Source organism: Culex pipiens, chromosome 1 (assembly GCF_016801865.2).
Source record: "Culex pipiens pallens isolate TS chromosome 1, TS_CPP_V2, whole genome shotgun sequence".
Classification (NCBI taxonomy): Eukaryota; Metazoa; Arthropoda; class Insecta; order Diptera; family Culicidae; genus Culex; species Culex pipiens.
This window is the reverse complement of record NC_068937.1, coordinates 31,856,426-31,884,291: the sequence shown is the minus strand read 5'-3', so window position 1 is coordinate 31,884,291 and position 27,866 is coordinate 31,856,426. Positions and strand designations below refer to the sequence as shown.

General features: G+C 35.6%; 2 protein-coding genes and 1 long non-coding RNA gene across 9 annotated transcripts in view; 1 reads left to right on the top strand and 2 right to left on the bottom strand.

Annotated features, from left to right (window-relative positions):
- Positions 1-922: 922 nt before the first annotated feature.
- Positions 923-9,255, bottom strand: LOC120419623 (head-specific guanylate cyclase). Of its 4 annotated transcripts, none has more exons than XM_039582364.2 (5): positions 9,119-9,255; positions 8,774-8,968; positions 8,534-8,607; positions 8,374-8,456; positions 923-2,912 (listed from the first exon to the last, which is right to left on the bottom strand). In XM_039582364.2, the coding sequence occupies exons 2-5, from the start codon at positions 8,942-8,944 to the stop codon at positions 1,198-1,200; spliced, it is 2,043 nt and encodes a 680-aa protein (XP_039438298.1). In that variant the 5' UTR covers positions 8,945-8,968; positions 9,119-9,255; the 3' UTR covers positions 923-1,197. The 4 variants fall into 4 exon arrangements, with proteins under 4 accessions (XP_039438298.1, XP_039438299.1, XP_039438300.1 ...); XM_039582365.2 differs by having other exon boundaries at positions 9,064-9,205; XM_039582366.1 differs by having other exon boundaries at positions 923-2,909; positions 8,774-9,189.
- A 7,037-nt stretch (positions 9,256-16,292) lies between these two features.
- LOC120419624 (lysoplasmalogenase-like protein TMEM86A) lies at positions 16,293-27,580 on the top strand. Of its 4 annotated transcripts, none has more exons than XM_052706696.1 (5): positions 16,295-16,679; positions 21,935-22,069; positions 26,223-26,699; positions 26,850-27,081; positions 27,374-27,580. In XM_052706696.1, exons 2-5 carry the CDS (start codon positions 22,043-22,045, stop codon positions 27,412-27,414), a joined length of 777 nt encoding a protein of 258 aa, XP_052562656.1. In that variant the 5' UTR covers positions 16,295-16,679; positions 21,935-22,042; the 3' UTR covers positions 27,415-27,580. The 4 variants fall into 4 exon arrangements, with proteins under 4 accessions (XP_052562654.1, XP_052562656.1, XP_039438301.1 ...); XM_052706695.1 differs by lacking the exon at positions 16,295-16,679 and adding an exon at positions 21,420-21,569; XM_052706694.1 differs by lacking the exon at positions 21,935-22,069 and having other exon boundaries at positions 16,293-16,679.
- Positions 19,313-27,866, bottom strand: part of LOC128092573 (uncharacterized) — a 50,624-nt gene continuing 42,070 nt past the window's right edge. The window contains exon 2 of the long non-coding RNA XR_008211891.1: positions 19,313-19,481. This is a non-coding gene — a long non-coding RNA (uncharacterized LOC128092573). The remainder of the gene's footprint in view (positions 19,482-27,866) is intronic.

Below are 27,866 nucleotides of genomic sequence, written 5' to 3'. Positions count from 1 at the left end.
TGCTCCGTCAGTCGACCCGAGTCACAAGCGAATATTTTCAGAGAGGAGAGAATCTAACAACATACCAGATCGGCGCTATTTTGGCCTGCACTACCACAGTTTGCCGTTAAATTTATATTTGGCAAGGTGGAAACTGCTTTTAAATGTGTCTTTGTGTTATCAACAAAATTGCAAAACATTTTGAACCCATAGATTTTAAGCAGTTTAACACTTGTAGCATCAACGGGGTCAAAACTTACGCGAAGCAAAAAGGGTGTCAAAAAATTTGGAAAAACAACTTCAACCGGCTGTATCTCGGCGATAACTCAACTGATTTGGATGATTCTTGTTGCATTCCGGAAGAATGTCAAGAATCACCTACAACAGGGTAGATCCAAAACAGATGCGTCTACCCTAAGTTACAATGAAAGAGGCATTTCCAACTTTTTCAAGGATTCAAAGAGCCGGTGAAGTTGCATTTCCAACTTTTTTGACGCCGTTGGGGCTACAAGTGTTGAAAACTGAGCAAAACAAAGCCGATCGCAAACTATTTAGACTCAGCGACTGAGCGACATAACGCAATCGGTCTCTCTGAACCATTCGCTGTACTACCCTAATGGAGTGAGAATGAGAGCATAGAGAGAGTATTTAGTAGCGATTGGTGTGGAAGTGACAAACGGTAGAAAAAGGGTCAGAGCAATTTTTCGTCGCGTTTGAAATGTGATCGCGAGTGAATGAGTCTTTTGGGAGCAATCAGTACCCTAGCTTGAAAAGTCATTTTACTTTGCTTTTCTTTTTTTAAATTACATAATATAATTACATAGTACATAATATTTCTTCAAATGAAGTTAAATTTAAATTATTTCTGTGATTTTCAAGCTCATAAAATATTGTGTGTTCAAGGACTGTGGGTGGTGTGATATTAAATAAAAACCGCTCGATATATCGACAATTTCCAAAATAACATTTTATTCTCCTAATACAATCGATTCTTCTAGCTCTTATACTGGTTTCTCTACGGAGAATGATCGTCACAACTACAAGGTTCTTTGATACTTTGACCAGATTGAATTATTGATTTACTTTTTCTTCTTTGCGGTTTTGACACAAACACCTTTTTCCTAATTCCACATCGACTTGGTTGATAGCTTGGTTATGCACTATTTTATTTCTTTTAATATTGATTTCGAGAGTAAATAAAAAATCTTTCAAAATCGCTTATTTCACCTCGACGACCGCCGTCGCAGCTCCTCCCTCGTTGGTGGCGTGCATGGCGGCCTCGATGTGTTCCTGCAGGGTGGCCTCACCACTCAGCGTGGGATGTCGGTAGCCCTCGAGGAAGTAACAGGTCAGTCCACGTGACTCGGTAAACTCCTTTGGCATACAGGAGGGATCGCGGGGATTCAGTTGGAACTCATAGCCCGGATGTTTGATGAGCCAATCCTTGGTCGTGGGGCTGATGTTGACCTTGCAGGCCTCACTGCCGGACTCGAACTTGTTGGCGATGGTGACGTTGTGGCCAAACAGGCAGTATCGGGGCATTTTTCTGCCGACGACTCCGGCGAGGACCGTTCCGGTGTGGAGTCCGATGCGCATCTGGATGTGCTGTCCGTCGTGGGTGTTGTACAGCGAACAGGTTTCGATCATCCGCAGGGCCATCCAGGCCACCTTGTGGGCGTCGTAGATGCTGGCCCGGTGCAGACCACTGGCCACACAGTACGCATCGCCGATGGTTTCGACCTTGTACACGTCGAAAAAGCCGCACAGTTCGTCAAAGTGCTTGTACAGACTCTCCAGCATGTTGATGACCATGAAGGGGGTAGCTCGCGAGCAGATGCTGGTGAATCCGACAATGTCGCTGAACAGCATCGTAACGTCCGGGTAGGTCTTGGCGTCAATCTGCGCTCCCAGCCAGAGCCGCTCGGCGATCTCCTCCGGGAACATCAACTGCAGCAGGTTGACGTTCTTCTTTCGCTCCTTGGTGACGGCAACGTTCGCTTCTTCGATGGAACTCTTCAGCTTGTCCATTCGACGTCGCAAACCATCCTGGGCGCGAGCCTGCTCTCCAACCAGAATGACCTCGCGAGTTGCGTCGTGCAGCGGGATGTCCGAAATGAAGAGTCCGTTGCAGGTCAACCCTTCCAATCCGTCCAAAAACGGTGATCCCATGAACAGCAACGAGTTGGACTCTGGGCAAAATACCATCTGACCCTTTATCTCCAGCCCCTTGGCGAAAAAGTCCGGCCGACCGGGGGGAGCTCGCAGTGCAATCATGAACGGAGTATTCGTACGGCGTACAATCTCGCGGAACTTTAGCGACAGTCCACGTGGACGCTTGAACCGAAAGTACGTACAAGCCGACAGTCCGCTCGTGGCCATGTAGTTCTTAAACAGCCGACTAAACCCCTGACCAACCTGAACCAAGTTCAAGTTCTCATCCATTATGAAATGCCACGGAAAAGCCTTGCAGAAGAAGTCGTTGTCCATCTTCAAGTCGTGCACATCCGAAGAAACACTCTCCCTCAACATAGATTTGCTGTCCGGAACCAACGGCGAAACCTGCTCCTCCAAGTAGTCAATCTTGAACAGATAACGATACCGCGGCACGTCCCCATCGATCGGTTCCATCTCGATCTGCGGCTCGTAGCCAAACAGCTGCCGACTCAACGCCCTCAGACATCCGAGCAGCAGCCAAGCCAGCACCGGACGCTCGGAGGTGAAGATCAGCTCTCCCTCGCCGGCGCAAACGAAGCCCGTGTCGGTAATGTCCTCCTCCTGCAGCTTCAGCACGTCGTACACGCCGTCCAGCGACCCAAGGAACTCCTGCAGGTTCGAGCCGAGACACTTGAAGGCACGCTCGATGAGGCCCACGCACGAGGTGTGGATGATCTCCTCGCCGAGCAGGACCAGGATGTCGTACGCGGAGGCGTCTGCTTAAAAGGGGAACGAGAAGGAATTACATTTTCAAGTGTTTTTTTATGTGGAGTTGAAAATATTCTATAGAACTTTTTTTCTGAAATAAATGTTGTATAAACTATATCTGATCATATCATTCTATTTCAGTGACTCATTCAAAACCAAAAAGGTGAATAATTTTATACCGTAAACCGGGGTGACTTTGATAGGATTTCAATTTGATTTGGAATATTTTCCACCAGGTAAGGTTATTCTCAAGATTATTATTTTTAAAACATGTACTGGGGTAGGCCACACAAAGTCCATGCACTATTTTGGAAAAACAGTTTTTTCAATAGTGTTTAGAAAAATAGTTACGTTAAAAATTCTTAGTTTAAATTCTGGGGTGACTTTGATAGTCATAGTTTTTCTTGTTAAAATCATATTTAAATTGTTCTAATTTTATTTGTACGTTAAATATATCATCACTAAAGTAGTTGATAAAGATTTTAGGAAAAAAAATCAATATTTATACTTAGTTAACTAAGTTTATAAGCTTTTAAGCGAAATACATATAAATTTTGGGTAAAATTGTTAAAAAGTCGGAACTTTGCCTGAAATTTGTTCAACTGAAATTGCCTATAAATTTAGAAAAAAAATTAATTGTGTTCCAAAAACACACATTATTTATTATTTACAAACTTATTTAACCTTTTCCTAGTGGAAAATTGTCCAAAGAATCCGAAAATGCATTCCGTTTTCCGATTCGAAATTATGTTCATTGAGAAAATCAAGACACTTTGAGAAGTTTAAAATAATGACTTTCATCGACATTTTTTAAATTATAGAAAACTAACAATTTAAACTACTCAACATTTTATGAAAACTTCTTCTTGAGGTATTTTGAACACTTCTCTACCACGGTCAGTATGATTCTTAACAATTCCGTACGTATTTTAATTGTACTCTTCATTTTGCGGAAAAATCTCAAACCTATCAAAGTCACCCCGGCTATCAAAGTCACCCCGTTTTACGGTACCTTATTATATTTATAAAAAAAAATATTGAACCTCGCTAAATTACCCCGACGGTTGTTTGGGGACTGTCCGTTTCCGATTTTCATAATTCTGCAATATATATTCCTTCTTCATAATAAACAACTACTCTCACCATTTGCAGTGTAACAAATCAAAATATAGAATTGTATTTTTTTGGTTTTATGTTTAAAAAATTTGTGTTGCCAAAAACGAAACGTAAATTTGTTTTGTCAAAATTCAAAGTGTTCAAACAGTAGAAAACAGTTTAGAATGCATTTTCCAGAAATTTATTTGTTCCTTCAAACATATTTTGAATATTTGTAATATTTCCATGAACAAAACTGCAAAAAGTTTATTTTTTGCTAGAAATGTTTCATTAGAACTTTTGTTTGCAAAGCTCAGCTATAAATGCTTCTACATATTATGTACAAATGATATGATAAATCAATGATTCAATTTAATTCGGTTTTATTGGTGAATAATCAAGATACAATCAGTTCTTTTGCAATTCATAACAGAGTTTTGGAGTTCCTTTCAGCTGTGTGTTGCATCATAATCCATTTTGGAACAGTTATTTCTAAAACTAAGGCACTAACAAGGCACTAACAAGAGCAAGAAAAATTTAAAAAAAACTTGCTAAAAAGATAAATCAATGATAAAGAATATTTTTCCGATCTGTGGTTCCAAAATTTAAAATTTACAAATTGTTTAGAAGTGCCAGATTTTATTTTGTTGTATTTTTATTCATAAATAAATTGAATGCATTGTATTTAAAATAGTTTTGTTTTGAAGATAATTAGTTTTGTATATATAAATTGATATATTCTGCAGTAATTTGTATAACTTGAAATAAAATCTGGCTTAAGGCTTTGGAAGGCATCATTCCAGATCGGCCGTTTGGCGGCCATGTTTGTTTTATAAAAAATATTCAAATCTTGATTCAGAATGTTTCAATCAAAACATTGGTTTCTTAGTGTTGTTTGTAGAAGCATTCTACATATCGTGATTATTTTTTCATTTCAATTTACTATTTCTGGACCCTGTATTCAGAATCATCATTGACAGTCATTGCTCCAAAAGTGAAGACACCTTCTACGACCTTAATTAATATGATAACAGTCAACTTAATGGTCTGGTTGATACTGGTCCACTGTTCTTTCCGAGGGGGTGGATGGTCTGGGGGTGTGTTTGATTGGGCGGATTTTTGTTGGGTGAGGGGTTTAATGTGTGGCCGAGGGTCATTGTGTGGGCTGTTTATGTATTGAGAGTGCTTATGTATTTTTTGGTGGGGTTCTTTTCGCTTTTATGTGTTTGGGTGGAGTTTTGCATTTGGGTCGTGGGTATTGAGGTATGATGGGGTGTGTTTGTTCTTTATTTTGAAATGCTTGATAAGCGGATATCTTTAATTGTACTTGCTGGATTATATGGTTTTTCTGCATTGGGGTTGCGGTCGGGAATGTTTAGTGATTTGTAAATTTTTGTTCTTCACGGCGGAGGGGGGATTGCAGGCGTGGGTGGGGGTCCACTTAGGGGTCATGTTTCGGTCGTTAGGGGTCAGTTATTTATGCCTTGGTTATAGGGGGGTGGGTTGGTTTTATAACACTTTTCGAAATTGCTCTTGTTTTTGTGGGTGGTGGGGGACTGTGTTTGTCCAACGGGGGCGCGTGAGGGGGGGGTGGGTTGGGGAGGTTGTGCGTGACTCGTTAAGGGCATACCCCTTTGTATGGGACGTCGTTTGGACCTCACCAATCTGCCTGAAATTTTCAGGGGTTGTTTGTACATATAAAACTAACATCTGGCCAAAATATGAGCACTCTAGGTCAACGGGAAGTGGGGTAAATCGGTACACAAAGTTTGAAGGTTCAAAAGCGTCAAAAATCTTAAAAAGGCTATAACTTGAGCAAAATTCAATTTAATTTCCAAATATTAAAAATGCATCTGAAAGGGCATAAAAAATGCAACAAAATGCAGGGTAGAGCATCCAAATTGGTTAATTCTAAAGGGAGTTATTGGCATTTTAGTGAAAAAATAGCATAATTTTCAAACTCAAATAAAAAAGTGTTCCATCCAGATATCAACTCGGTTCGACCTGCAGCTTATAAGATACATCTGGGACTACCATTTGAGACTGAGAACGCTTTGGGTAAGGCAGTTTAACATATTAAATAGACACTTTTACTTTTAGTGAATTTTTTGGTTGTACATTTTTGCTCGGGGGACCCCTTAGATCCCATTTTTTGGTGATAATTTTATGATATTCGTGTTCCTGAGATAATTTCACATCAGAAACATGCATAAAAATGTTTGTTTCCATCCATTTTAACCCTTTAAAAAATGAAAGTTAAAAAAATTAATAAGCTGCATTTTTTCTGGTGTCATCTAGTATCCTTGGAAACGAACTTGATTTTCAATAAATGTGAATCGAATTTTTTTTTAACTTTCATTTTTTAAAGGGTTAAAATGGATGGAAACAAACATTTTTATGCATGTTTCTGATGTGAAATTATCTCAGGAACACGAATATCATAAAATTATCACCAAAAAATGGGATCTAAGGGGTCCCCCGAGCAAAAATTTACAACCAGAAAATTCACTAAAAGTAAAAGTGCCTATTTAATACTGCCTAACCCAAAGCGTTCTTAGTCTCAGATGGTAGTCTCAGATGTCCCCTACAAGCTGCAGTTCGAACCGAGTTGAAGTTGAGTTGGATGGAACACCTTTTTATTTGAGTTTGAAAATTATGCTATTTTTTCACTAAAATGCCAATAACTCCCTTTAGAATTAACCAATTTGGATGTTCTACCCTGCATTTTGTTGCATTTTTTAAGCCCTTTCAGATGCATTTTGAATTTTGAAATTAAATTGAATTTTGCCCAAGTTATAGCCTTTTTAAGATTTTTGACGCTTTTGAACCTTCAAACTTTGTGTACCGATTTACCCCTCTTCCCGTTGACCTAGAGTGCTCATATTTTGGCCAGATGCTAGTTTTATATGTACAAACAACCCCTGAAAATTTCAGGCAGATTGGTGAGGTCGATGCGAGATGGGTATGCTTTGCTCGTGGACTCGCCTTTAAACATGATTGAAAGTTTACCAAGGTTCAAAGAAAATCTTTTCTAGCGAATATGATTGACTGATAAAAGGCCATCTGAGTATGCTTTGATCTCGTTTTTCACTGCAAAGTTCTAAATAACTTAACAAAAACTAATAAAATGGTTTGCATTAAAATAAAAGTTGGTAGAATAATTTGCAATGTAACTAGAGAAGTAGTTTTTCTTGTAAATTGAATAATTGAAAATAACGAGGATTTTTTTAAATGCTTTAAAAGTCGGTTTACTCAATTAAATCGAAAAAGAATATCGTCTGAATTTCCGGCTTCTTTTTACAAGTAAACTTAGAGCATCGCATTTTTTATTCTAAGATTTTGGGTGTAAATAAGGACGTTGTAAATATTGTTGAAGTTTATGTCGCCCTTGAATATCGGCCCGAAAATATTTGAAAAAAAAACTTTAAATTGTCAATGGAATGTTCACTCAACTAAACCACTGTTAAATGCAGTTTCCTGTGTTGATAATCTTTTTCAGCATGATTGAATCAAATAAAAATGTTTTGATTTTTTGTTAAATTTCAATATTCCGTAAACCACGTGGACACTTTATTGAAACCTCAGTCACTTTTTCACTGTTTTGCTTGTTTTTCACATTTTCTGCTAGAGAAGAATGTGTTATGTTATGGGATCTTCCTGAAACATCAATTTTTGCATAAGGGTTTAATAACAGTTTATGTTATTATAACAAAATTTGTTATTGGTCTGATATTGGTTGAAAGCTAAAACAACTTTGGAATAACATTTTTTGTTATGAAAGAATAACTCCAACTGTTATTGGGATGATCGGATTAGTTGTTAAAATAACACAAAATAATAACAAAGATTTGCTCGAAGAATAACTGAAAATGTTATTAGTCTGTTATTACAAAAACAATCCAATAACAAAAAAATCATAACGACGAATAACAAATTTTGTTATAAATAACATAAAATGTTATTGGCCTAGTGTTTTCAAATATCAAAAAATGTTATTCCCAAGTTATTTCCGTCTGCTCGGGTTACCAATGTTCTTAAAGATCAAAAATTGGTTGTAAAATTGATTTTTGGCGAGTTTTAAGATCGAAGCCCGTCTAGAGGCGGGGTTAGGTTATAGAGGGTTAGTGCGTCCATACCGGGAATTCCCGGGACAAAATTCCCGGGATTTTTCCAAAACCGGAAATTCCCGAATCCCGGGATTTTTTTTATATTTTGAATTTCCCGGGAAACGGGAAAAAATATTTTTTGAATCCTGGGAATTCCCGGGATCCCGGGATTTTTTTGAAAAGGTCATAAAATCTATATTTTTGTTATGTTTTTAAGCTTAAAATCATAGAATTACTTAATACCACTAACTGGTGATAATATTATGCTCACCATCGATCTGGTTCAAGTTATCCTGCACATCAGCCAAATAATCATAGTGTGGATAGATGGATAATGAGTTTCGATCCGTTTTCCTGTAATTATCAAAATAAACGATCCGACTCCATTAATGAATGTTTACCAACATTGGAGGGGGAATGCACACACTTACAATTTAGCCAAACCAGGCCACCTGTTGCTGTACTTGTCAATCAGCGACATCAACGCTTCGTAAACATCCTCGTTCTGCACGTCGTCGTGAGAAATTCCGAAGTGGACCCGAAGTTGATTTCCCGAGGAAGAGGGAAAATCCCAAAGAAGAAGAAGAAGAAGAAGGGAAAGGTCAGCGCTCATCGATTGGGAGGGAAAAAGATGGCGGCCACAGAGTGTGAAAAAGCTCCGGCAAACCTACCGAGGGCGCCGTCAGCAGCTGGATGGCCGCGTTCAGCTGGGACAGCGTGAGGGCATCGTCCGGGATTTCGCTCAGCTCCTCGTCCAGGTTCCAGCTGTGGGCGTCCGCGATCGAGGGCTGCCGCTGGAAGGACCCCGTCGGCGGAGCGTGTCTCGTAAAGGGGCAGGTCATGGCGGAGAAATGCTGCTGCTGGTGCTGGCGGGTGAAAAATTTCGGATCGGATTAGGTCACCAACTAGCACTTGTGGGAGTTCCACTTGAATTTGGGGTTTTTTTGATAGAAATATTCACTTTAGAGTAGGGTGAAACCTTAAGACACAATTTGAAACACTTGCACCTAATTCACCTTATCAGTTTGATCGGCACCCGAAGCAGTGCAGTCGCGGGAGATGTTCTTTTTACTGCAAAACTTATTCTACTGGGATATACTGCCCACCAGGACGAGAATGGAGCAGCAAACGACGAAGTAACAGAGTATCGATTCACATAGTATGGATGAAGCTTTTTAACAAAACAAGATTGTTGAATTTCATTTGATATTTTATCTTTATGAACTACAGTCCAAATTTGGTAACATTAAAAAAATATAAAAAGTTCATTCCGAAAAAAGCACAAAATCTTTCTCCTAAAAATCTAAATCATTTGATTCGTGTTCAATCGAACTCCCTGAGAAAATACCTATGGAGTTATTCTTTAGGATTTTTTTTCAATTTTTTTTCGATATTCTAACATTCCCTATGTCAAAAGAATCCACTTACATAACTAGTTGAGTAATTCTCGCTGAAAGTGGACCACTATTTACACAAGGTGCTAAAAAATCAAAAGCAATGTACTTTTCCAGTAGCCCCCACCAAGTTATGAATGAAACCATGTTTGGTTGGTTGAATTTGTCCTCACATCGGCGCCACGAAGCTAAAACATTTTTTTAAATTGATAATTTTTTGACTTAGGCGCGTCTACAAAATTGCTAATAACTTTGCAAAACTTCAACAAACCCTTGATGTTTAGGGGTGTTTTGGAAAGGAAATGAGCAGAGCTTTCGAATGAAGCTTCGAATGTCAGAAAAATACCGTTCTATACATTTTTTAGCCACAAAACACCAATGTATTTTTAAAAGTCATTTTTGAAGGCCGGCGCCCCGCTTTATCGAAAAACTGACAAATCCATTCGAAAGCTGAGACGATTTCACATAAAGGACCAATAAATCTAAGGTGAAGGTGGTGCTGAAAAGACAGAATGCGTAACGTGATTTTCGAAAGCTCCCCACTGCTCCCCACTAATACATCTGCACTACAGCTGTAAACATAAACAAAGTAGAAGGATATGTTCAAGCTCAAGCGTGACATATTTTTTGCTGCTGAAGTGAATTATTATGAAACATTTTGGATCTGTTGATGTTGATGTTTTAGATGAAAAATTAAGTGCTTCGCACTTTTTTCTTCGTAGACTAAACGATGGGCGGCCAAAAGAGGCCTTTTTTGTTTTCCACGTGATGAAAAATTGTGTCAAAAGTGGGTGGAATTTCGTGAATCAGAAGAGCAACCGAATGGAAGTTCCGAGATTATGTTTCTTTGATGTGTAGTGATAATATCGGAGTATCCAATATTATTTGGAAAGTACTATTGATAGTTATTGATAATTCGTCGCTAACATTTAAAAAAGCGTCATAAACATAGATTTTGTAGACATAGCGATTATAAAATTTATCTGAAATTTGATTCCAGATCCGAATTCAGCGACCAAAATAATTATAAGAAACCATACTCTGGCCTCCAGAACATTTGCCGCATGTAAATAATAGGCCGTGCTTGTTAATTCCGAGAAATTTGTAAAATTGGCACTTTTTTTTCTCACTAAAATTAAAATATCTTGGCACTGGAGTATCGAAATTACGTTTTCTTTTAGAGAAAAATGTTCGTGGTGAAATTTCCTACATGCTACATTCATTAGTTCTACTGAAAAAAAGTCCACCCAATTGTAAATAAGCATTTTACAAAAAAAAAATTCAATTGCCTGGAAGAACCCAAAAACATGAATATTGGTCAATTATCGAAAGTCAATTTTGATCCTTGGACAATAAACTATCATTTAAAAAGTGAGCACCTATGTTTTTTGACAAAACCTTAAAATGAGGCAAGCAAATTGCAACATTTTGGGTGCCCGAAATGCGAACGGAGCGCTGCGCTCGCAGAATCAAAATAAGATTAAAAAAGATAGGAGGAACATACACCTTAGATTTATTGGTCCGTTATGTGAAATCGTCTCAGCTTTCGAATGGATTTGTCAGTTTTTCGATAAAGCGGGGCGCCGGCCTTCAAAAATTACTTTTAAAAATACATTGGTGTTTTGTGGCTAAAAAATGTATGGAACGGTATTTTTCTGACAAGTTCATTCGAAAGCTCTGCTCATTTCCTTTCCAAAACACCCCTAAACATCAAGGGTTTGTTGAAGTTTTGCAAAGTTATTAGCAATTTTGTAGACGCGCCTAAGTCAAAAAATTACCAATTTAAAAAAATGTTTTAGCTTCGTAGCGCCGAGGTAAGGACAAATTCAACCAACCAAACATGGTTTCATTCATAACTTGGTGGGGGCTATTGGAAAAGTACATTGCTTTTGATTTTTTAGCACCTTGTGTAAATACCCAAGCAACACACTTTGTCAGATAAATGTATTTCCTAACTGGTTGTATAACCGATCGGCCTCGTTACCACAACTTGTTCTACAACTCCTGTGCATTGGAAAAAGCGCACTTTTTTCTGTTGTATAACTTGCCAGAATAAGATGCAAGTTATCAGAGTAAGTTGTACAAATGTATTTGACAACACTGTGCTAGCTAACAAGAGATTCAACGAAAAAAAAGGGGGCGTGGTTAACGGCTGTGCTGTCAAATCAAATCGCACACTGAAAAGGAAAGATAGATTGAAAACAGTTGTCTAACCGTTACCCAACTTACATGTAAACAAACGTTTCTTATTAGAATTTCAATCAACGACGAAGCTAATAAAAAAAAAGTACGCTTGTTTCTGCCAGATTTATCGAAAATAATTCGAAATTGAATTTAAAAAAGGAAAAACAATCATGGCACGCAGTCTACCTGTGATTAGTGTGAAATTCCCTGCATGGCGAACTTTAAGATTTTCCTTTTTTGATGAACTTCGTCTTTCCCAAGATTCGATCCGATGACTTCGACGATTTGTTGTTATCTCCACGGCAGGTCCAGGCGCGCTTCCACATCTCTCCACAAGGCTTCATAGTAAACAAGCTGGCCCAAACGTCAATAAGAAGGCTGCTGTCTGTTTTGTTAGCTAAAGAACTCAACTCCAACGAAGGCTGTCATTGGAATTGAAGTTATATAAGTTTGTTTCAAGTCAGTTTTTATAACTCCATTATGTAACTTTGTTATAACAAACCGTTACAACTGTCATTTCGATTACCGTACCACGGAGTAAAATTGAAAATTGGTGTGATTTTAATTTGTTGTTTTCTCTATCATGAACTCCGTAAGCTGATATTTTTTGTAGCTTTTACCGGCGATATGTTTATAAATAATCGGTCAACAATTAAAATTATTGCAATCTTTGATAAATAAACATTATTGAAACTCTAAATACCTCACGTACAAATTTACACCACCTAACAACACGCAATGTCAAGTTGAATATGTTTGTTGATTATCAGTTATATAACCTATTCTATAACATTTGTGTAACAAAGCGAGTAAACCTAAAGTTAATTATAGAATGGTAGGCCACGCCCATTTTTCAGAAGATGCCGTCACATGACAATGTTAGATAAGCAGTGTAACAAACAGTGCAATTCAGAAAAAATAGAAACAAGGAAAAAATAATAACTTTTTAAAAAAAATTAAAATTGAATTCCCAACATACGCATTTTTTCGAAAAAAAATATTAGGGGACCTAAAATGATATCTTTTGTGAACGAAAAGCAGACAATTTTCTACAACTATTCTCTTTTGAATTTGTTGATCGGACTGCTGGTTTAAATTAAGTGAAAAAAGAGTTTTTTTTTCAGTTTAATCTGCCCTTTTTTTCAACAAGCGATATCTCGAAAACTTTTGGTTTGATTTTTCATGTAAGAAAGTGAAACTTTCATGAAATTTTCTGTCGAAATTTAAATTCAAGATTAACTTTTTGAAAGGGCTTATATATTTATTTTGAACATTTTCAAATGTTTGTATAGATTTTAGAATTTAGAAATATTTTTTAGCGAAAAGGGGCAGAAAATCACACAATTTTTTTAATTGAAAATCGAACCAATAGTTCCCGAGATATAGCTAGTTGAACAATGGAGGTTACACTGAGTACACCAATTAGATGACACTGAGATAAACTCTTTTTCACAAAATTTAAGCTGTAATTCAGCAACAAGCAGTCCGATCTACTAAAAGGAAAATATTAGTTTTCTCCGCTCTTCAATTATTTTACAGCGGTGCTTTTCTTTCAATTTTTTTAAATTAAAAAAAATCAGATCAAATTTTGTAGGGACAACCCCCCTCTCCCCCCCCCCCCAAAAATTCATTAAAAGATTACACAAAAATTGCAAAAAAATAAAATAAACTTTTTAAATAGTTTTCATGATTCGAAATAAAGTTTTAAATCATTGTTTTTTTTTCAGTCGAATCATTAATCCAAATAGGAACATTAAAATTAATTACTTATCAAACAAAAAGTGAATAAAAGTTGTTGAAATTTACAAATACTCAATTTGCATAAGTCTTGGGGTTAAATTAATTATTTGAGACAGATATTTTCTCTAAAATCTATAATCTATGATCCTATAATTAAAACAATTGATCAGAAATTAATTGATGATTGAGGATAAAAATAGAGATTTTATTATATTTTTTTGGAGTTGCATAGCTGTGTGCCTTAATATTATCTAAATTTAGCTTTAAATTTTTGTATTCCATTGTTTAAACTTTAAAACCATATAAAAATGTCAAAATTCACGTTTGGAATATTGCTTTTAACTATTTTATGGAACATAAAGCATACATTTGATTATTTACCGTAAATCTGGGTTTTATTTCATTTTTGGAATATTTTCCAACTGATAAGGGTTTTCTCAAGACTTTAATTTTTAAAACACGTACTGGGGTAGACCACACAAGGTCTATGCACTTTAAAAAAAAGTTTTTTCAATAGTGTTTAAAAAAAAAGTTGCGTTGAAAATTCTTATTTTGAATTCGAATTCGAAGCACGAATTACAAGTTTTCACATTTTACATGAAATTTGTTCAACTGAAATTGCCTATAAATTTGGAGATTTTTGTTAATTGTGTTCAATAACACATATTATTTACCATTTACAAACTTATGTATCCTTCTCCTACCCGGACAGACGGTAATAACAAAATTCATGCCATTTCAATAACAAATACTGCTAAAATAACAGAAAATGTTATGGAATCTTCTTGAAAAATCCATTTTTGCATAAGGGTTTAATAACAGTTTAAGTTATAATAACAAAATTTGTTATTGGTCTGATATTGGTTGAAAGCCAAAACAACTTTGGAATAAATTTTTTTGTTATGAAAGAACCCAAGTAACATTTTTTCCAGAAGTTCTACAAGAGCTCTTCAAGATAGCTACAGCATAGCAGTTTGGACCGCGGTAGGATAAAATTCTCTTCAAAACTTCTTCAGGAGTTTGGAAGAGTACTTGAAGAGAATTTTATCCTACCGCGGTCCAAACTGCTATGCTGTAGCTATCTTGAAGAGCTCTTGTAGAACTCCTGGGAAAAAATGTTACTTGGGAATAAATCCAACTGTTATTGAGATGATCGGATTAGTTGTTAAAATAACAAAAAATAATAACAAAGATTTGTTCGAAGAATAACTAAAAGTGTTATTAGTCTGTTATTACAATAACAATCCAAAAACAAAAAAAAATCATAACGACGAATAACAAATCTTTTTATAAATAACATAAATGTTATTGGCCTAGTATTTTCAAATATCAAAAAATGTTATTCCCACGTTATTTCTGTCTGCTCGGGTAGTGGAAAATTGTCCAAAGAATCCGAAAATGTATTCCGTTTTCCGATTCAAAACCATGTTCATTGAGAAAATCATGACACTTTGAGAAGTTTAAAATAATGACTTTCATCAACATTTTCTTAACTATAGTTAGGCCGTTGCAAATATTTTTCAAAGTTTATGTCGTACGGAATGGTTTAGAAAGTCAAAGTTTATACGTACGGAATGGTTTAGAATCATACTGACCGTGGTAGAGAAGTGTTCAAAATACCTCAAGAAGAACTTTTCATAAAATTTTGAAAAGTTTTAGAAGTTAGTTAACTGTAGTTAAAAATATGTTGATTAAAGTCAATTTATATGTATTTTGTTAAAAAGCTTATAAACTTAGTTAACTAAGTATAAACATTGATTTTTTTTGTTAAACACTATATCAGCTACTTTAGTGATAGTACATTTAACGTACAAATAAAGTTTGAACATCTTAAATATGATTTTAACAAGAAAAACTATGACTATCAAAGTCACCCCAGAAATTAAACTATGAATTTTTAACGTATCTATTTTTCTAAACACTATTGAAAAAAACTTTTTTTTCCAAAATAGTGCATGGACTTTGTGTGGCCTACCCCAGTACATGTTTTAAAAATAATAGTCTTTTGAAAAACCTTACCTGTTGGAAAATATTCAGAAAACAAATTGAAATCCTATCAAAGTCACCCTGGTTTACGGTACTTTGAACATTTCTCTACCACGATCTGTATCTGTCTGTACCAATCCGTACGTATTTTATTTGTACTCTTCATTTTGCGGAAAAAAATCAAACCTATATAGTCACCCCGTTTTACGGTATTTCAAATAAAGTATTCCTTAAAGTTAAATAAGTTTTTAGAGTGAGAACCTTTCTTGTAAATATATTAAGATGCAGCCCAGACTCGATTCTAGACTGTATTTCTAATCAAACTTCAATACTCTTCCGTAAAGAAAATCATCAGTAAAAATATTAGGTTTGTTCCGGGTCCGAACAAAAACCGAGTCTGCGCGGTTCTCGTATTTACTTGTACTCTCCTATCGGAATGTTTACATTTGTTCGTTTATTTCTGTGTAAATTCTGTTGAAAATATGTTGTTTTGTCTATTGACACAACAAATTCAACTATTTAACAGTTATAATTTTTCAAGTATTTATTTATTCTATGTTACTATTCAAGTTGCAAATTACATAAAAATAATAAACAAATGCGGACTAAGTAGCTAGTCATAACAAATTCATTTATAAAATAGTTCATTATCATAACCCCCCGATGTTTGGGACTAACGACCTTGCGTCACCACCGCCACTCCTTCTCACCCCTCAACAAAACAGCTTTATTTACATTGTTTTTCCAGCTTTCAGTTGGCCTACATTTTCCCGAATCGGCTGTTGGTGCTGCTGCGCACGAATATGCACCCCACAAATACAGCCGCAAAAAGTTCATTCAACCACCCACACATGAACCGTCTCACATTCAAGTCCTGCTCGACGTCGGGACGAAACACGGGACCTACGACACAGGACAAAAGTTGCTCAGACGTTGTTTCGTCAACAGCGTTGTGTTTGGTTCTACCTGAAGTCGATACAATCTAATCCAAGTCCATAAATTCCTTCAAAGTGATTGGAAACGAAGAAATTCTTCTTCAAATTAGTCCACGCCAACGAACTTCAGCAAAAGCCTTGCATAATGACGACTTAGAAAGCCCAAATTAGGTGCAAATTGAATCGATTTGTGGACGGCAAAAGGTGTTTTCTCTCTCCTCGCCTTGTTGGATACCTTAAGGTTGAAGAAGATAGTGTACAGTGACGGGAGTGAACATTTGAGTGCAATTTGTATGGAATTGTTGTCGGAAAGGGTGGTGGTGCAATGGAGACGCACGGTGAGTTGTCAAGGGGTGTCACGTGAATTGAAGACGAGGGGGGAGTGCATTTTTCCGTTGATGGTTTTTGTGGTTTGGGCACTAAACGATGCTGTCAGCAGAGTTCGACAGGTGCAATTTGAATTTGATGATATCGTTAAGTGGGGCAAATTGAAATCTTTAGTTATAGGAATTCTAATGCTGGTAATACAAGAATGTTGTGGTGGTTTGAGTACAGGAACCAGACATAAAAAGCAATAAAGATTAAACATTTTTAAAAAGATTTTTTTTGAGTTGAGGAACAGTGAAGATTATGTTTAGCCAATCCTTTTTCGAAATACAATAATTGATTGAAGATGTTTTTTTCAAGAGTGATTTGGCTCAAACCAGAATTAGAGAAATCATATTCCGATGTAAAATTAGACCGCATGGACCTGAGGCCAGAATGCGGGCCACCGGAATATTCTGAATTTTGGAAAGCTCATCAGATGTTTTAAAAAATGAGCTGTTTCATTACGTTTTTCAATTAATCGAATTGCAAAACTGAATCCTGAAACTTTGGGAAAAGTTGTTCGATCCGCATCCGAAATGATATTTGACAAACAAAATAAACAATTCGTGAAACATCAAACTTCTTGGTTTAGTTAAATATTCAATATTAAAATATTTGTTTCGGATATTTCAGTAAATTTTACGAAACATATCCAAAATTGGTGATCAACCTATGATTTTTTGAAAATAATTTATTTTATTTTGTGCATTGACCGAATGTACTGGGAACTTATTTTTGTGTAAATGAGTCTCTGCCAACTCACATGGAATCTTAACAAGTTTCCCGGCCCTCTTCGATTTGCGTAAAACTTTGTCCAAGGCGGTGTTTACCCGGGCAGACGGAAATAACAAAATTCATGTAATTTCAATAACAAATACTGTTAAAATAAAAGAAAATGTAATGGAATCTTCTTGAAAAATCAATTTTTGCATAAGAGTTTAATAACAGTTAATGTTATCATAAAAAAATTTGTTATTGGTCTGATATTGGTTGAAAGCCAAAACAACTTTGTAATAACATTTTTTGTTATGGAAAAATACCTCCAACTGTTATTGGGATGATCGGATTAGTTGTTAAAATAACACAAAACAATAACAGAGATTTGTTCGAAGAATAACTAAAAGTGTTATTAGTCTGTTATTACAATAACAATCCAATAACTCAAAATTCATAACGACGAATAACAAATCTTGTTATAAATAACATAAAACGTTATTGGCCTAGTATTTTCAAATATCAACAAATGTTATTTCCGTCTGCTCGTGTAATCATTTCTTTTGACCGTCCTAGAGTCATTTGGATGACACACAGGGATGATTTGTCTTTGTACCCGAGCAGACGGAAATATCTTGGGAATAGCATATTTGAAAATACTAGGCCAATAATAATTCCCGCTCTCGACGGTCCCTTCAATATCGACAACGAGAGGGTCCACTGTAATATAACAGGATTTGTTATTCGTCGTTCTGATTTTTTTTTGTTATTGGATTGTTATTGTAATAAGGCAGCAAAAAAATAAAAAAAATATATAAAAATTTAAATTACAAGCCTAGGTTTCAACATTTGGATGAAAAAAGTGTTTTAAAATGCATTTTACACGCGTCCAGTTGCTTTCCAATCATAAGTTTTCAAAATATCGATATAACGACGGAATTTTTTTTTCGCGAGAAAAAAAAATGTCGTGGTACTGTACACTGGTATTTCATGAAAATTAAACATGTTTTCAAAGGAGTTCAAACATGGTAAATATGATTATAAACGCAGGAAAACGCATTTAAACTGGGTTTCAGTTGATTAAACTTTAATTTTCATTAAAAAATTTAAGTTTTTCGAAAAAATAAAAAATTGTCTAAGCGACATTGAAGTTTGGACGTCTGAAAAAAGAAACAGGAAAATTGTAGTTTTCTAAGTCTCAAACATTCCCACATTTTCTAATGCCAAAATCTCAACAATTAATGGTCCTACTTTCAATGTTGAATAACATTTCATGATCTTTTCGAAAAAAATATTTTGATAATTTGGGAATCAAGACTAACATTTCTAGAGGGCCATACATTCAATATTACGCCCATTTGAAATGTTTGTCTTGATTCTATAAGTTTCGGGTTTTTGTCCCATAAAACATCTCGAAAATGGAATAATACGGATTTTAGGAAATTGAGATTTTGTGAAAAAAAGTTAATAAAAAAAATCGCAATTGTTCCGTGTTTCTATTTTTTGAATAGTCCTCATCAGTGCTGAAAATGTCAAGGGTCTTGACGCGAAAATCGGTGACGCTGACACGAATTTTTCAGATCCAGTCACTGAACCGCAAAACCGTGACATAAACAAACCCGGCGCAGTCGTGAGTGCCCTAGTTCATTGAGCAGCTGCAATGCGAGGCAGTAGTCGACCAACGCTCATTCGACGTTGCACGCACACACATAAAGAAACAAGTTTTTACACAAAAAGATTGTATTTATACTTGGAAATGTATTTTTGAATATATGTTATGGTTGTTTGAAGTGTTTTTCACAGTCTTGAACCATTCAATTGTTTAAAAACAGTCAAAATAGTGTTTAAAGAGGATTTTACGAGTCAGTCATATGACACGAATTGAGTGAGTGTAGCTCATTTTTTCACGTCTCGCATTCTCCAGCAGCCGACCGGCACGAGTCAGGCGGCAGTGGTTGAACGGACACAGTAGGCTTACAGTCACATGCTAGCAGTGAACTGACATTTTGGTTTGCTTCATGTGTACGCTGGGTTGGAAACTTTTTGCAGGCCTGGTCCTCATCACTATCTACGATTTTACCCAAGACACCAAATTGATCAGAAAATTTCTTCGAAAGTTACAGACTTTCGAATATTTACGTACCATTTTTGAATGGACATCTGCCAAAATTGTATGGAGACTTGTATGGGTGAACCAATGACACAAAATGGCTTCTTTGGTCATAGGGAAGTTCCCTACAAAGTTTGAGCCAAATAAAAAAAATCAAATAAAATCCATTTCCATTTTTTTTTAATTTTGATCCCTGATCACAAATTTTAAAAGACATATTTTTTTTGTAAATTCCAGCCTAATAAGTAGTGATTTTGAAATGTGATGTCCAAGGGACTCTAATAATAATCATTTTTTTGTTTCTTTATATTTTAGTAATTCAGGAACTAAAAGACTTCATTTGAATGTTTCACAGACGATTTTTTTTTCTGAAAAATATATTTTCAGACATTGGCACTTTTGGGCATTATTTTATTCAAAATCGATTATTTATTCACAAAATTGAATAAAAAACTGCATCAACTTGAACACAAAAAGTGCTAAGTGACAATAACTTAGAAACAATACATTTAAAAAATGTAAAAAACTTTTCGGTTGAAACACTGATTTTACCTATAAAACAATTCTGTAACCATGTTTTCCGCTTGAATTTTGATTTCACAATACACAATTTTTAAAGTCACTGGAATCAGCCTCAAGCTAAATTTATTGGTTTGGTATTTCATATATGTTTTCCTTTAGTATAGTTGTATATGGCTTACTGCAGTTTGAACCACTTTTCAATTATTTTGTATACACAAATTACCAGCTTTTGTAAACATGCTTAATTTTGGTCTAAACAAGGTTATTTAAAGTGTTTAAATATTTTACATACTAAACTTGTTATATTTTGAACAAAAACGTTCAGGCTTTATGTGAAATTGCTGTAACTGATAGAAAATTAATAGTTTGGATGAATAAGAAACATTTTGCTTAAGATTTCTTCAAAATGTTGAAAGGAGGTTCATGTTACCCCTAACATTTTGAAAATACTGTTTAAAATATTTTTTAAACGCTTGGCATGACTCGATGAGTTCATCTGATTAAATACCCTTATCAGCCAAACATAGTTGAAAGTTTAAGCTCTCAATTCATGCAAAAAGTTTATAGTTTTGTGATAAATTAAGAAAGTTATGTGCGATACAAAAAAAAGGTACCAGGTCTCCAAGTTCAAGTTGTTTTCTTTGACTTTTTTTATTATTGAACTTTAAACTACTCTAATTAGATTAGATTAGAGATTAGATTGAACTTTAAACTACTCTGAAATATTTAGAATATTTTAAATTTAAGATGGAGGCTAAAGTGGTGATGCGATATTGAAAAAATGCAGTTGTTTATTTAAAAGGCAATCAACCATTCAAATTTGCCTAAGATGGGGACGCAGAACTCGAATGTGATGTAAAAACTAAGAAAATAAATAAGTAAGAAAAAAGTGTTGATGACTCGATTATCCGAAGACCCGTACAAATATTCGGATAATCGAAGCTTCGGATAATCAAGTCTGGGATGCATCAAAAGTTTTTTTTTTAAGATATTGTCGTATTATATATCACTTATTATTATCAATAAAACTTGATAAATGTTGGATATGTTGGAACAATTTTCAAAACAGAGTTTATAATTTTATGAGTTTCAAATATAATTTTGGAAGACACTTTTTGCCATTTTTTTGCTGAGCTTGGGAAAATTATGAAAAAGTTAATTAAAATTCATTGTAATTTATTACATTTAATTTATTTTTTTTCAACTTTTTGCCTCTGAAACCCACGCTGACATTTGCGATTACCGATTCAGCAGCAGTACACGGCGATGATAAGCAAAGCGCCAAGCCAAGCTCTCAGCTCAACAGCCAGCATTATTTCCCATTCTCATCAATTCTCAGTTTGCTAGTAAGCTCGCTTCTCACGAACGTCGACATCGCGGTCGCGGTTTGCCTTCTCTTGTTACAGTTTCATTTTACACGTTGCACTGTTCGGTTCGCGTTCTCCAATCCGGATGAGTTTGCTGTTTCTGTTGTTTTCTTCTCTCTCCTCATACATCGAAGGCAGAATAGCTTGTACGGCTTTTTGGTGTTAAGAACAAAGCGTTTTTTAAATGTGTTAAGAACCGGTTCAGAATGAAGATGCTGATTTGTGTGCTGTTATCAATTAAAGTTATTGTCCCATTACGCTTGAAACTGCTTGTAGATGTGTGAATTACAGCACGCAATTCCAAACAGTTTATTTATCGTATCAGCTTCATCATTCATCCGCCGCTGCCAAGTTTGCTCTTCCAATTCTCGCAAACTTTTTTTTTCTTCAAAATAAATAATTCGGTGAAGGCAAATAGGCGTTTCACGTGTGGTCTAAAAATACTTTGCACAAATTGATCACCTCGTGGGACGGGTATCAAACGTTCTCTCTTTCTCTCTAAAATCAACAGAAATTGTGGCAGTTTCAAAACAGTTGAATCGGTAATCGGTTACCTCCATAGGACAAGCTCCACCAACTAATCTATGGTAGAAGTCCAGCTGAACCGGCAGCAGTGATAATGGCGCGCGCTGATATAGGAACAATCGTAAGTGAAGGTTTTTTTTTGTTCGAATTCGGGGTTGGGCTTAAGAAATTGGGATTATTTGTTTGATAAACGGAGAGCGAAAATTGTAAAATGGAATAAACATGTGCTGATAATAAGCTGAGAGTGGCAAAGGTCGCTCGCTCGGTTGTTATCTCAGCTCTTTCAACTTCAACCGATAGGGAGATTTGTGATAACTGATTTGAAATTATCTGAAATTGGAGACAATCGTTTTACAATATCGTTTTTTTTTTCATACCATAGTAAAGAGTTTTTTTAGAAGGTCCTATAAGCTATTGTCTTTCATATGTTCATCCCAAGTAACATTTTAGGCTTTATCAAAGCTGTCACAACCGCTATAAAACCTATCAACCAAAACCAACATTAAAACCACTAAGTCGTAACAGCCTCCCCAGAACCCCGATAAAACTCTGTTATAACCCAGAAGGACCTCCGCAAAAGGTTGTCACGGCCTATTTATAAAACCCAAATAGGAGTTCGCGGCTTTACAACTGAATCCTAACAACATCCTCAAAGCCTTGATAAAACCATTGTTAAAACATAGTCAGGAGTTATGGAAAAATGACATTTCATACGTCTTCAAACGTCTTCAAACGGTTTTATTTTGGCCAAAAATAAGTTTTTGTCTTGCCGAATGATAAAATGGAGATGGTTTGCAAAAATGGCGATGATAAATAATAGATATTGGAGGTACAGTCATCCCACATATTCGGAACACCCACAAATTTGGAACACTTTTGTGATAATTTCGCAATAGCATGCCAAATGCATCTTTTCTGTCGACCCTACTATTTTAGGACCTTTATTTGGACATTCTCTTCTCTGGTAAAAGTAGTACTTTTTGAACAACAAACTTCATTTCAAGACTATTTTATCCTGAGCAGCACAATACTGCCTCCAAATTGCCTGTTCCATAATTGTGGGTTGTTATTGTGCCTCCCACAATTGTGGAACACCTGAATTTAACTGAAAAATTCACAAAAAAAGTTATCAGACCATTCATAAAACATAACTAAGCTTGAGTTTCGTTGGTTTCAGGGCGTGTAGTCATTATTTTGTAAAAATTATGTACTCATGGAGAGAATCAAAGTTTGTTTACATCCGTAAGAAAAAAGTGTTCCGAATTTGTGGAATTCAGGGTTCAAAGTTTTTCTTCAAAAACATGATATAAAAGTTATAATTTACAGTTGTTCGATACAGCATTTAAAAGATCGCAAGAGAAGCTTTCAAATGAAGGTAAAAGCGAATCATTAAGTTCAATTATCGATTTGCTATGATTTTTTGAACATTGGCCGATCTGTAAACTGTTCCGCATATGAGGGATGACTGTAATCAAAATAATTTGAAAGCCTATTTCTCGCAATTGGTGGCTCAAATTCAGCTGCGGTTGAAATCTTTGTGGGGTCCGAGACGAGAACTCATTTTTAAAATCTTTCTTAAATTGGCTTAATCCCTCAATATCAGGTTAAATTTTCAATGAATTTGCTTAGAATACATATTTTTTTGATAATGTAGTAAGTTTCAATGCATAAATAAAAAAAATACCCCTTTTTTAAGTACTCAAATTTTCATAATTTGCTATATGGATATCAAACGAATCGAAATTTTACATGCATTTTTACTGTTTTAGAGTTTTTTTTTTTAATAAAATACAAAAAAAAACAAAAAAATACCGTATTTTCTCGAAAATACTCAAATTTTTATCATTCGCAATCTTCGTATCAAACAATTCGAATTTTTGCATGCATTTTCACTGTTCTAGAGTTTTTTGAATGAAATACTTAAATTTTCACAAAATACCGTATTTTTTCGAAAATACTAAAATTTCTATACTTCGCAATAAGGGTGTCAAAAAAATCGAAATTTTGCATGCTTTTTAGAGTTTCGAGTTTTTCTGAGTATTTCATTAAAAAAAAACTCCAAAACAGTGATATGCAGGTAAAATTTCGCTTTGTTTGATACCCATATTGAAAATTATGAAAATTTTAGTACTTTCGAAAAAAACGGTATTTTGTGAAAATTTTAGTATTTCATTCAAAAAACTTCGAAAAAGAGATAATACATGCGAAATTTCGAATTGTTTGATGCATATTGCGAATTATATAAATTTGAGTATTTTTTGAAAGAAATCGGTATTTTGTGAAAATTTTAGTTTTTCGGTAAAACACTCTAAAACAATAAAATGCAAGCAAAATTTTGAATCGTAAAAATTTTAGTATTTTCGAGAAAATATGGTATTTTTTGAATATTCAAGTATTTCATTCAAAAAACTCTTCAACAGTAAAAATGCATGCAAAATTTCAAATCGTTTGATACCCATATTGCGGCTAGAAAAATTAGAGTATTTTCGAGAAAATACGGTATTTTGTGAAAAGTTTAGTATTTCATTCAAAAACTTTTAAAATAGTGAAAATGCAAGCAAAATTTAAATCGTTTGGTACCCATATTGCGAATAATAAAAATTTGAGTATTTTCGAGAAAATACGGTATTTTTGAAAATTTATGTATTTCATTCAAAAACTCGTACACAGTAAAAATGCATGCAAAAATTCAAATCGTTTATTGCGAATAATAAAAATTTGTATTTTGTAAAAAAGTTTAATATTTCATACAAAAACTTTTAAAACAGTGAAAATGCATGTAAAAATTCTAATCGTTTGATACCCATATTGCGAATTATATAAATTTGAGTATTTTTTGAGAAAATACGGTATTTTGTGAAAATTTTAGTATTTCGTTAAAAAACTCGAAAACAGTGAAAATGCAAGCAAAATTTTAAATCGTTTGATACCCATATTGCGAATTATAAAAATTTGAGTATTTTCGAGAAAATACGGTATTTTTAGAAAATTTAAGTATTTCATTCAAAAAACTCTAAAACAGTGAAAATGCATGCAAGATTTCGAATTGTACCATATTTCAAGAATCAATTTAATTAGTTTTGTTTTGTCCTGAAATATTTCTGCTAAAACTTGTTTCTTCTTTTACAACCACTAGATCATTTCTAAAGTTTTTTTTTTTTTTGAATAGGTTTTTTAAACATATGAAAGACAATAGTTTATAGGAACTTTTTTTTTAAACTCTAGATTTTGTACATTTTTGGGCTCTTCTGGACAACTGTTACTGCCCATGATCGCAAAAATGTCCCATATGCATTTTCATCGTTTTTGAGTTAATTATGCAGTTAAGTTCAAAATCGTGTAATCTTTCAGAAAAGCCTATAACATCCAGTACTTTGTTCTAGAAATCAGGAGAAAATCCAGTTTTTTCGCGAAAGCTTAACACGTAACCTTATGTGTGGGACAAACTTCAAATGCGTTTTTCTCAGCTTGCTGTTTTTGCATATGGGACATTTATGCGAACATGGGCAGTGTAGAGCTTGTCAAAATGAACATTTTTATTCTTAAACAACGAATTTTGAACAAGTCTATCAAAAGTAATGGGCAAAAAAGTTTTAAATTGAGATGAAATGATTTAAACAAAAAAAACCTCCGAAGTATTTTTAGCAGATGTACTTTAGAATGTGTTCTTTAAGATGCTTTAAAAAGCGAGGTCAAACTCCACCACCGTTTCAAGTTATTCACATTTCAAAATGGCGTATTTTTCGTCGTGTTTTGGTTATAACTTTCGTTAAAAAGGTCCTCTACAAATATCTAGAAGACACCCACTCGCTACGACATAAGCCTGAGTTGATAAATTCATAAAACTCATTTTTTCATACACATCTTAAACTAAATCATAAAAATGGATCTGAAAACTTCCCGTTTAAAGATAGAGCTTTGTGCTCTTGAGCAAAGTTGCTAACAATTTTTCTGAAGACACCAAAGCGCTATCTCGTCATCCCGCCAAAATAAAAAATTCTGAACCAACCTAAAATTTGGATCACCCTAATGTCTCTATTGACACTGATCATTTGTCTTCAAGACACCAACGTGTGGCCGCTCAATTTGGTCACGCTAGATTTAAGTTTCGGACCACTGTGCAGTGACACAAAATGGCTTCTTTGGTCATTGGGCCTTCCCCCCATAAAGTTTGATCCAAATAATAATAATAATAATAAAAAACAAACAAAACCCATTTCCGGTTTTGAGAGAGAATTGCTCATTACCTTTATTAATTTAAATTCTTTCCCCAGGCCAAGTTCGCCATCCCTCGGATGCTCGCGTTCTTCGTGACGGTAACGCTCTACTTCACCCTAATCGGTAAAACCGAACGCAGCACGGTCACCTCCACCATCCTGAAATGCCTCCCGATCGTGACGCTATGGATGTTCGTCCTGATGAGCGACTTCGAGCTGAAACGATCCCACCGCTACAAGCTGCTCATTTTGGCCGGGCTGGTCGCTTCCTGCGCCGGAGATTTGCTGCTCAACTATGACCTGTTCGAGGCCGGAATGGGCGCCTTCGGGGTGGCCCAGATCTTCTACGTGTCGGCGTTCGGATTCCGGCCGCTGCGACCCTGGGTGGGACTTCCGCTGTACGGCTTCGCCATCGCTGCCGTGGCCATCATGTTCCACAATCTGCCGACGCTGATCAAAATCTGTCTTCCGATTTACGGTGCCCTGCTGGTCACCATGTGCTGGCGATCGCTGGCCAGAATTGATTGCTTTAAGGTATTATGAGTTGTTTCCGTTTGACAGTTGCTTACCTTCGCATTGAACTTTATGGGTGCCAATGTAAACAATGCTGAAGGTAAGCAACTGTCAAACGCAGGGTTGGGATGAATTTCAACTCTTAAAACTAAACATTTCCAATCTTTCCAGAACATCCTGCGCGTGGCTTGCGGCCTCGGCAGCGTCCTGTTCGTCATCTCCGACAGTATTATCGCGATCGACAAGTTCTACACGCCGGTGGCCAACGCTCAGACGGCCATCATGGTCACGTACTACGTGGCCCAGTTCGGGATCGCGCTCAGTGTGATCGAGCAGTCCGTCACTGCCAGTGGCGGTGCCGCGGCCCCCAAAACTGCCAACTCCTCCAAGCAACGCCAAAACGGTACGAAACAAAAGAAGAGTGCCTAAGACAGGGGGCACCTAGCGATCATTGGATTGGTTCATTGTTCCTTGCCTCTATTGGGTCACAAAAGCCACACGAGCATTACACAAATACAGACGCGCATCTTGCAACAGAAACATCAATCCATCTGTGTGCGTGTGATCGTTCCGCGATCGACAGTGAAGACAGCATGTTGCATCCACCAATACATCTTTAGTGGGATATTGAACATTACCTGTAGCAACTAGAGAACTCTTCGAAATTTATTATTTTATTTTTTGTTTCTTATTAGACGAAGACGAAGTAGACAAACATGATATTGAGCAGGTGTGATTTGCGAAACTGTAAAAAAAAACAAAAACCTTATTAGACTGTGATTCTATATCTTCCCTCGAAACCTTGAGGATCATTCACCCGATGTGGAAACAAACAACAATTGGCAAAGTGCAACGCAGCAAAAATCACCAACAACTTGAAACGGTTTGAAATTTTTAGAAAACAGATTGGTAGCACACAACACAACGATTTCAACGTCACCTTATGTAGAGCAGAATGAATAAAAACCTACCTTTTACCCGATCCTCTTAACTAATCAACTAAAACTTATTACAATGTAGAACTTGAGACTGTGTAGAACTGTTGTTTAGTGGTTTAGAACTATTTTACTCTTGAAAAATACAATTTAATTGTTCATGAATAGTGCGGATTGTTTTAAATGAATAATGATGACAACTCCAATGAACAATTATTTCGAGACAACTTAATTTCAACCGACTTTGATCATA

Coding starts and splice junctions, on each gene's coding strand:
- LOC120419624 (XM_052706694.1), top strand. CDS start 16,635: ATGGAATTGTTGTCGGAAAGGGTGGTGGTGCAATGGAGACGCACG. Junction 16,680..26,222: donor TGGTGCAATGGAGACGCACG/GTGAGTTGTCAA, acceptor TTCTTTCCCCAG/GCCAAGTTCGCCATCCCTCG. Junction 27,082..27,373: donor CTCCAAGCAACGCCAAAACG/GTACGAAACAAA, acceptor GTTTCTTATTAG/ACGAAGACGAAGTAGACAAA.
- LOC120419623 (XM_039582364.2), bottom strand. CDS start 8,944: ATGACCTGCCCCTTTACGAGACACGCTCCGCCGACGGGGTCCTTCCAG. Junction 8,457..8,533: donor TGGCCTGGTTTGGCTAAATT/GTAAGTGTGTGC, acceptor TGATAATTACAG/GAAAACGGATCGAAACTCAT. Junction 2,913..8,373: donor TAACTTGAACCAGATCGATG/GTGAGCATAATA, acceptor TCCCCTTTTAAG/CAGACGCCTCCGCGTACGAC.